Source organism: Oryctolagus cuniculus, chromosome 4 (assembly GCF_051225735.1).
Source record: "Oryctolagus cuniculus isolate XC-2025 breed Fujian yellow rabbit chromosome 4, ASM5122573v1, whole genome shotgun sequence".
Classification (NCBI taxonomy): Eukaryota; Metazoa; Chordata; class Mammalia; order Lagomorpha; family Leporidae; genus Oryctolagus; species Oryctolagus cuniculus.
The window spans coordinates 93,530,495-93,540,000 of record NC_142870.1 but is presented as its reverse complement, the minus strand read 5'-3'; the positions used below and the strand labels follow the sequence as shown (position 1 = coordinate 93,540,000).

The window sequence follows — 9,506 nt, the reverse complement described above, 5'->3', positions numbered from 1 at the left end:
GCATCCCATATGGGCACTAGTTTGAGTCTCGGCTGCTCCACTTCCGATCCAGCTCTCTGCTATGGCCTGGGAAAGCAGTGGAGGATGGCCCAAGTGCTTGGGTTCCTGGTTCCTGGCTTTGGATCAGCCCAGCTCTAGCTGTTGTGGCCACTTGGGGAGTCAACCATCAGATGGAAGACCTCTCTCTCTCTCTGTATCTCTGCCTTTCAAATAAATAAATCTTTAAAACAAACAAAAAGAATCTATTATGTGTGAGATGTGTTATCATGTGCTAAGTGATAAGAACGGGTGAGACTTTGTCCTGGTCTTAAGGAAAGCACATTGTCTTAGAGGAGACAGAAAGGTAAATAAATGACTGATAGGTACTTGCGTAATTGAAATATAATTCAGAAATTTCTCTTTGGTATTCTTTCACTTTTTCTTTTAATTTCTATCTCTCTTCAGGGCCTTGCTTTTCACTAATGATTAGAATCCATTGATTAAGATGTTATATACTAGGCTAATCCTCTGCCTAGCGGCACCGGCACACCGGGTTCTAGTCCCGGTCAGGGCGCCGGATTCTGTCCCGGTTGCCCCTCTTCCAGGCCAGCTCTCTGCTGTGGCCAGGGAGTGCAGTGGAGGATGGCCCAGGTGCTTGGCTCCTGCCATCGGATCAGCGCAGTGCGCCGGCCGCCGCACGCCGGTCGCGGCGGCCATTGGAGGGTGAACCAACGGCAAAGGAAGACCTTTCTATCTTTTTTTTTTTTTTTTTTTTTTTTTTTGACAGGCAGAGTGTACAGTGAGAGAGAGAGAGACAGAGAAAAAGGTCTTCCTTTTGCCGTTGGTTCACCCTCCAATGGCTGCCACGGCCAGTGCGCTTGGCCGGCACACTGTGCCGATCCGATGGCAGGAGCCAGGTACTTATCCTGGTCTCCCATGGGGTGCAGGGCCCAAGCACTTGGGCCATCCTCCACTGCACTCCCTGGCCACAGCAGAGAGCTGACCTGGAAGAGGGGCAACCGGGACAGAATCCGGTGCCCCGACCGGGACTAGAACCTGGTGTGCCGGCACCACTAGGCGGAGGATTAGCCTGTTGAGCTGCGGCGCCAGCTGACCTTTCTCTCTGTCTCTCTCACTGTCCACTCTGCCTGTCAAAAAATTAAAAAAAAAAAAAAGATGTTATATACTGGGGCCAGCGCCGAGGCGCACTAGGTTAATCCTCCACCTGCAGCGCCAGCATTCCATATGGGCATCGGGTTCTAGTCCTGGTTGCTCCTCTTCCAGTCCAGCTCTCTGCTGTGGCCTGGGATAGTAGTGGAGGATGGCCCAAGTGCTTGAGCCCCTGCACCCCGCATGGGAGACCAGGAAGAAACTCCTGGCTCCTGGTTTCAGATCAGCGGAGCTCTGGCCATTGCAGACATTTGGAGAGTGAACCAACAGAAGGAAGATCTTTCTCTCTGTCTCTCTCTCTCATTGTCTGTAAACTCTGTCAACTAAAAAAATATGTTATGTACTATTTTAAAAGGAACATTTCATAAAAATTGTTTTATTGGTTTTTTAAAAACTATTTATTCATTTGAGAGGCAGAATTATAGAGAGAGAGAGAGACAGAGAGAAAGGTCTTCCATCTGCTGGTTCACTCCCCGAATGGCTGCAACTGCCAGAGTCGGGCTGATCCAAAGCCAGGAACCAGGGACTTCTTCTGGATCTCCCACATGGGTGCAGGGGCCCAAGCACTCTGACCATCTTCCACTGCTTTCCCAGGCCACCAGCAGAGAGCTGGATTGGACGTGGAGCAGTTAGGACTCAAACCTGCACCCATATGGGATGCTAGTGCTGCAGGTGGAGGCTTAACCACTATACCATAGCACCAGCCTCATTTTATTGTTTTTTTTTGTTTTTTTTTTTTTTTTTTTTGTAAAAGTAATGCCCACTTAAAATAATTCTGAAGACATGAACAGGATATAAAAGAAAATAGCAATCACTTGTTATCTAGGACAAAGTTTCCTAATGCTTTGGTGTCTAGTTATCCATACATACTTCCCTATCTGTCATCTATCTACCTACCTCCCTATCTATGTATGTGTCTGTATATCTATTTATTGGTCTAGCATCTGTTTTATGGAAATCACATACACGTTGTTTTGTAGTTTCTTTCCTACAAGTAATATATTGTGGGCCTCTTTCCATAGCATTCATGTGGCCATTTTCAGTATCTGCCTCCCATTCCACAGGGTGGCTGAATGGAGGGTGGTTTAACCAGGACCCTTATTTAGGTCTTCCTGGCCCTGCTCCAGTATATCTATTCAGAAAGACTGCTCTCCTTGGTGTTGGGAAATCAGAGGAAACCGCCAGGCAAAAACAAACAAACAAAAAAAGAATGACGCCATTTGTTATTTATTTCAAAGAGCAATGCCAGTGAGGAGAGAGATAAAGGAGAGTGAAAAAGAAATGTTACATGGAACAGTTTGCATTTGTAAATATTTTATTGCAAATGGAATAATTTCCCAAAAGTGAGACTTGACCTTTTCATTCTTTTAAAACTCTAGAAATGTCTGACGTATTTAAAAATCCAATCAGATTATACCTATTTAGGATGAAGCACCAACTTCTGCAGAACTCTCCACCTCAGTGTTTGTGGACCTGTGATGAACATGGAGGAGCCAGTGCCTCCTGGATAACTGGGTGATCAATCAACGGGCAGCGTCCCCGAATGGGAGTTAGGGGTTGGATGTGACTCAGGGACGCTAAGCATGACAGAAGTGAGGACCCTGGCAGGTGAAAGGTCCAGAAACTGTCCAGGGCTGCTCTGAACCTACCTGGCATTGCTGGGTGAGACTTTATGGAACACAGAGGCATGGGAGTCAAGGTAGTCCCTTGGGGTGCGTGGTTAAAGTGAAGAAAGCAGTCTGGGTGTGCCTGGCCCTAAGACCGGGAGAAACCCCAAGCTATGGTTTTCAGTGAGAGGTGAGCACCTGCCTAGGTGCTCCAGAGGACAATGACGGTGATGATGGAGCAGGCCATGAAGAGCAGGTAGAGGCGGAAGAGCAGGGTGTCCATCACGTGGCTGAACTGCACCCACAGCTCCACCAAGTGCTGCTTCTGGGCCTCGTGGTCCGGCCGGGCCCTAGTCGGCTCAGGACACACACGCAGCTCTGCCTCCCTGGGACCTGGCACCTTCCCCACCAGCTCTACCGGCTCCTTCAGGCCTGTGGAGGGGACACAGACTCAGCTGTGGGCTGCTACGGTCACTGGCGATGGAGGGTGACAGGGACGGTGACAGGAGCAGGGATGGAGGGGAGGGAGAGGACATGAGGGTGGTGCTGACTTTTGTTACCTGGCAGGTGGGTGGGGCTGAGACCCAGGCTCTTACTGCCCTCCTGGGGCTCAGCGGGGCCTTGTTTCCTGGGGCTGGTGCAGTACAGCAGCAGGGAGTGGAGCCACTGGGGCATGGGTGGGGGCTGCGTGGTGGCCAGGTGCAGCAGGTAGGTGATGAAGACGGTCTCCAGCAGGCTGGCCACCATCAGGGACAGACACAGGGCAAAGTAGACACCTGAGGGTGAAGCAGATTATAAATAAACCAGGCAGGTTCATCTCCAAGTGTTTCTGAAGCTCTTTTCCGAATCCAATCTTTCCTTAGACACCCCTCCCCCCGCCGCCGCCATGCCTCCTCAAGTGGAGAAACCACCAGCTGTCCTGGTCCCTCCCCCTGTTCCCTACTGCCTTGGCTGCTCCAGCGAGCAGGAGGGCCCGTACTGATGAGGGGGGTGCCGGTGGCCGGGAGCAAGTCGTTCATCATGAGCAGGAAGACATTGTAGCCCAGCAGCAGGGTGATCTTGAAGGGCACGCGGTTCTGGCCTTCTGCTGGCAGGTAGAAGCTGAAGGCGTCGATGGCAACCAGAAAGCCACTGGGCACCAGGAGGTTTATGATGTAGAGGCTGGGCCTGCGCCTGATGGCCACCTGGAGAGAGGGTGGGCAAGATGGCAAACCAGTGGCTGCCGGGGGCCTGTTGTGTGTATGCGACCCTGTCGAACTGGCCAGGGTGCGATCGAACTGGCCGTGGGGCCATCTTTTTAGATAACACAACCTATTTTACTGTGCCCTTACATGTCTCTGATTTGTGCTCTAATTTTGATTGCTTTTCAACCTGTGGGAATGCAAGGGTTGTGGAACTTAGGGGCCTTTGAACTGTCCATTCTGAGTAGGAGTGCTTCTAACAGCCCAGTTGCTCCTCCCCTCTGCCTGGTGACCACAGCAGGTATGGAGGGAAGGGAGAGCCTAGGGAGCCATTTTTGGGGTAGACAGGTAGAGGTTCCTTAAGAGCCTTAGATCAAGAGGAAAGTCATGGAGTAACTGGGATCAGAAGCCAAAGTGGCACCCGGGGACTTACATAGAACATGATCTGGTCGTAGAGGCTTGTGCCCACGGACAGTTTTGGGGTGGCTTTGTTGATGCTCAGGAGCTCCCACTCTCCCCGAGTCCAAATGACTTTGCGAGACAAGTTTGTTATCTCCCACACCTCCTTGTCCATGCCCAGGAGCATGCTGTCCACTGAAAGGGAGGCCCAGTCAGTTCCTTCCGGAAGTGTCCCCAAGCCTCCTGCCCATAAAACTGGATTCCTCCCCCACGGGGCTTCTTCCACAGATTTTCTTCTCTGTCCTTCGTAGCAGGGCATTCTGGCTTTCTCAGAAGCAGGTTATACAACCAACAACTCGGATGGGCAGAGGCGGCAGCATTGATTTTGTTGTGGAAAACAAGAGCGAGTCAAGGTTGTTATGGGAATATTGACCATGACTCAAACATGAGTCAAGAACTTTTGGGGATATTCCTGTTTTCCTTCTTAATTCCCTCACTGTATGATGCTGTCTTAGTGGAACCAAACTTGAACAGCTCCACACTTTTATAATTACACATGTTCGTCATGATGATTAACTTATCCAAATCTGCCGCATGATACCTGGTGGCATTCAGTTACTTTAATTTACTGGTTTGAGTCTGTTAGCTGCTAAAGTTTACATATTTGAGCTGAAATGTGTAGGCGTGTGGCGGTTCAGGGTCCTGTGGCCCTCATGTGGGACAAGGGCCCTCCAAGATGTAAAGCAGTGGCTCCTGACCCTGTCTGCACATTAGTATCACCTAGGGAGATACAAAGACAAACGAGGCCTGGGCTGCACCTGCAAGAATTCTCCTGGTTTAGGGTGAGACAAAGTCTTGAAGTTATGGGTCTTTTTAAAAAGCATTAGCAGGCAGCCAGAACTGAGAGGCATTGATCTCAACGTTCCTGAACAATCTGCCCACCCTTAAATGCCTTCCTCTGCATCTTAAGTAGCTACCGCACATGTCACACTCACCTGTGTAGAGGAAAGAACAGAAGGTTAAGGTGCAGTTCTGTTGGTCAAAAGGGAAGTAGAAGATGTCCAGGTTGCAGATGCTGGTCACACGCATTGGCATGCTGTACTTAACTCGCCCTTCACTACTGATGAAGGTAGTGAAACCTGAAGGTGTCAGATTCACATTCATCCTGTTTGGGAAAGGAGGGAGAGTGGGTCTGTGGGTGCCCTAACCGGTTCTGGTCTCCCTCTCTAGGTGTCCCCTGGGCTCCTTCTGGACTCTTCCTCCAATGTGGCTGTGTCTTGTCTCTGCTGCTGCTCATGGTGCTTTCTGGAAGCCAGGCATTAGAGACTGCCCCTGTCTGAATCTGTGGTGGCCCCCGCCCCACACTGAGCCTAGGCTGTTCTTCACAGGTGGTGTTTCAGCCCCAGATACGCACGATTCCAAGATGAAGATGTCAGGGAGCCACAGGTGTTCCGCTGATACAGAGAGTTCGTTGATGCCAAGACACTCTTCTGGGTTCCAGCTGATGGAAGGGTTGTCCCATGTCTACAGCCAGGGCAGCGAGGAACAGGGGTGACTGGTGGTGAGCTTGTCCAGTCAGCCTTTCCTTTCCTTTCCAGTCTTCTCTGTGCCTTGATCCCTCCCACCCATTTGTTTTCCAAATGACCACAGGCTATCTCCCCATCTTTATTTAACAAGACGGCATCAACTAACTGCTCCTTACTGGCTTTTTCACAGGAAGATCTTAAACGTGGCGTAAAACCACTTAGAGCCAGGCACACACCAATCTATCCGGCCTGCAGCCATGTGACCATTTATTGGGGTTTTATATGGGTCGTGTCTTTTTTTTTAATTTTTTTTTATTTGGAAGGCAGAGTTACAGAGAGGCAGAGGGGGAGAGAGAGAGAGAGAGAGAGAGAGAGAGAGAGGGAGATCTTCCATCTTCTGGTTCAGTCCCCAGATGGTTGCAACAGCCAGAGCTGACCCAATCCAAAGCCAGAAGCCAGGAGCCAGGAGCTTCTTCCGGGTCTCCCACGTGGGTGCAGGGGCCCAAGGACTTGGGCCATCTTCTACTGCTTCCCCAGGCCATAGCAGAGAGCTGGATTGGAAGTGGAGCAGCTGGATCTTGAACCAGTGCCCATATGGGATTCTGGCAGTGCAGGCAGTGGCTTTGCCCAGTACATCACAGCGCCAGCGCCTATATATAGGCCATTTTTACCTTCCTAAGCTGCCCAGGGATGCTCATGTCCCAAGGGCCAGTCCAATTCTAGATTTACCTTTTTTTTTTTTTTTTTTCAGGAAGATTTATACCTTGAGTAGAGATTGGGACCTTCTAGCTTTCTAACCGTTAAGTTACTTCTAACTCCTCAAATTAAAAAATACACATAGAAAAGGGAAGGGGGTAGTTGAATCAACCTTACCAGATCTATCCACAGGAATGATGTCAGCAGCTGGAGCTGTGCGTCCTGATAGAGAAATTCCAATCCAGGATTATTAGTGCAAAAAAGATTCAGCCCCCACCCACCTCATAGCCTCACCAAAAGTCACTCATTTATGGACCAACCATAGATCTGGCTGCTGGATCATCTTTTCCTTACTGGTTTCCCCTTGAGTAGGGACATTTCAAATTTTAATTGACATACAGAGCATTCCAGAGAGGACAGGACTCAAGGACAAATGCTTCCTGAAAAAAAAAATCACTGCAACGTTCTTCTTCATGGCTTTCCGCCCACAGTCTGCACACGACCCCTTCAGGGTACCTGCTCTTCTCCACGGGACCACTGGGCTGGGAGGGCGGGGGATCCGTGTTCCCTACTAGAAACTATGGGAAGATGCAGGACCAGGTCTCACCACTTCCAGGATGGCAGACAGGGTGAAGGAGATGTTGACACGAGTGGGGATGCTGTGGTTGGTGACTGGACGGAAGGCCTTTCTGTCAAACACTGCTTGGAAGACAGCGGGATCCACCCCGTGCCGGTCAAAGCCCGAGCAGTTGATGGTGAAGGTGTTGCCTCTTCCTGCGGAGAGCAGAGAGCCTGTGAGAGAGGGCCTCTGTTTCAAGGGCTGTGGCCTCTCTGCAGAGAGAAAGTAAAGGGCATTCTAGGAGGAGCAGGTGAGTCCCTGTTTCCTGGACGAAGGCTCTGCTGGCCAAAGCCCTTCCTGCCGGGGTTGGGGAGGATGGGCCGGGCTGGTAGGCAAATGGTGGAAGTCGCTGTGGTGAGCTGAGTCAGTACTCCATTCTCAGTCCCATTGTTTTGTTCTCAAACAAAATCTGCTCAAATCTGTATGCAAACTTGACCTTAGTGCAATGGCAGTGACTTCAAAGAGTCCCTTATTGTCCACATCATAAGCTTTTTGGTTCCACCCAGCAACGGTCCTGCTTAGCACTGCCCTAGAACTTGTAGTCTAGGTCCCCTCAGACATCCACCTATTGAAGGCGAGAACTGAAATGTCAGATAAGAAAAGTAAACAATTGCACTTACTAGGTAGATATGGGAAGCACATTCAAGTAGTAGAATTCTGAATGAGTTCATACCTCTTGGTGCTATACATTTATTTTGCTTTTCTCAAAAATCTTGTGGGCTGTTTCAAGCACTGGAATTATTAGGTGACTTCACTGAGCATATAACGCATGCCCAATCACAGGCTTATGTAGATGTCATGTCTTGGTCAAGGCCAGGGAGCCATGTGGTTCGTACCTGAGCAGAACCTTTGCCCTGTTGCCACTGTTGCATGGTCTTCTCTGCTTCCTTCTCTGTATCTCCTTCATCTCTCCATCATATTAAGGTGTGCACCCGGATTGGGAATAATATTCCCTCCCGAGGAAGTATCTGCTTCTTTTAATCTCAAGTTGCTCTTCACCCTCTCTTAATGTTGTACTTAATCCTTAAGAACCGGTTTAACTGTCCCTTCTTCTCGTGGATACCATAGACAAGGGAAGAGGGAAAGGGCTGTGGCAGGTGCGGCACCAGGACTCAGTGAAAAGATGGAACTGTACGCCGGCGCCGTGGCTCAATAGGCTAATCCTCCACCTTGCGGCGCCGGCACACCGGGTTCTAGTCCCGGTTGGGGCGCCGGATTCTGTCCCGGTTGCCCCTCTTCCAGGCCAGCTCTCTGCTATGGCCAGGGAGTGCAGTGGAGGATGGCCCAGGTGCTTGGGCCCTGCACCCCATGGGAGACCAGGAAAAGCACCTGGCTCCTGGCTCCTGCCAGGATCAGCGCGGTGCGCCGGCTGCAGCGGCGGCCATTGGAGGGTGAACCAACGGCAAAAGGAAGACCTTTCTCTCTCTGTCTCTCTCTCTCTCACTGTCCACTCTGCCTGTCAAAAAAAAAAAAAAAAAAAAGATGGAACTGTAAAACTGGCAAAATGGGACAGTTTGGTAGATTCCTATGCAAGCATGAGTAAAACAGAGCTGTGTACTCACCAGTGATCTGTCTCTCTGTTACAGGAAGGAAATGAAAAGGCAGCCATTATGGAAGGACTGTTTAGCTGGCTAACTCTGAATGCCCGCCAGGGGCTGCAGGGCATGCCCTTCAAAACTGCACCCTGCCCTTCCTTGTGCGGGTCCCATCTTACCTTGGAGCAGAAGGCTGACAGCAAGGCAGAGGAGGAATCCTCTGCTGTCTGGCCATCTCCCTTCCATCTTCCTTTTTTAGACTTGTCTCTGGGGACTTCTCAGGAGACCCCAAAGTCTCAAGCTTAAAGGAGCTAGGACCTTACCCTGGTTCCTGATTTTGAATGCTGCTCCTGCTGGGTGACCACTCCCTAGTGAGAGGCTGTGGCCAGAGAGATCACAGCTGAGTGTCTGGTTTGCCCCTGCCCAGGTATGGCTTCCGGGCTCTACACGAGCGAGAAGTCGGGCCAATGCTGGGGTGAAGCATCCTATGTGGCAGCTCTGTGCTGAGATCAGTAACAAAACAACTTGCCTTAATTAGAGAATGTGGGCTGGGGAAATAAGGATTATGTTCTTAGAAGGCCAGGGAATTTGCCTATTTTGAAAAGGGGTAATATTTAGTGATTTGCTTATGAGTTGTGAATATCTTATCGCTGGGGATCATTCTAAATACCAAATTGCAAAGCTTGTTTCGTACTTTCATCATCTGTCATCTCTGTTTTCCCAGCAGTCCTTAACTAGATTTCCTCTTTCCAGTTTATCTGCCTTTCTCATTCATTCTCCCCAATCAATGTTCT

The 9,506-nt window shown here is 50.1% G+C and overlaps 1 protein-coding gene across 3 annotated transcripts; it reads right to left on the bottom strand.

Moving 5' to 3' along the window:
- Window positions 1-2,505: 2,505 nt before the first annotated feature.
- On the bottom strand, window positions 2,506-8,958 carry LOC100350832 (5-hydroxytryptamine receptor 3C-like). Of its 3 annotated transcripts, XM_002716487.6 has the most exons (9): window positions 8,892-8,958; window positions 7,166-7,332; window positions 6,736-6,780; window positions 5,751-5,860; window positions 5,332-5,501; window positions 4,371-4,531; window positions 3,736-3,940; window positions 3,317-3,532; window positions 2,506-3,188 (listed from the first exon to the last, which is right to left on the bottom strand). In XM_002716487.6, the coding sequence occupies exons 1-9, from the start codon at window positions 8,956-8,958 to the stop codon at window positions 2,959-2,961; spliced, it is 1,371 nt and encodes a 456-aa protein (XP_002716533.2). In that variant the 3' UTR covers window positions 2,506-2,958. The 3 variants fall into 3 exon arrangements, with proteins under 3 accessions (XP_002716533.2, XP_089188160.1, XP_089188159.1); XM_089332034.1 differs by lacking the exons at window positions 5,332-5,501; window positions 5,751-5,860; window positions 6,736-6,780; window positions 7,166-7,332; window positions 8,892-8,958 and having other exon boundaries at window positions 3,703-3,940; window positions 4,371-4,394; XM_089332033.1 differs by lacking the exons at window positions 5,332-5,501; window positions 5,751-5,860; window positions 6,736-6,780; window positions 7,166-7,332; window positions 8,892-8,958 and having other exon boundaries at window positions 3,317-3,544; window positions 3,706-3,940; window positions 4,371-4,394.
- Between the last annotated feature and the right edge of the window lie 548 nt (window positions 8,959-9,506).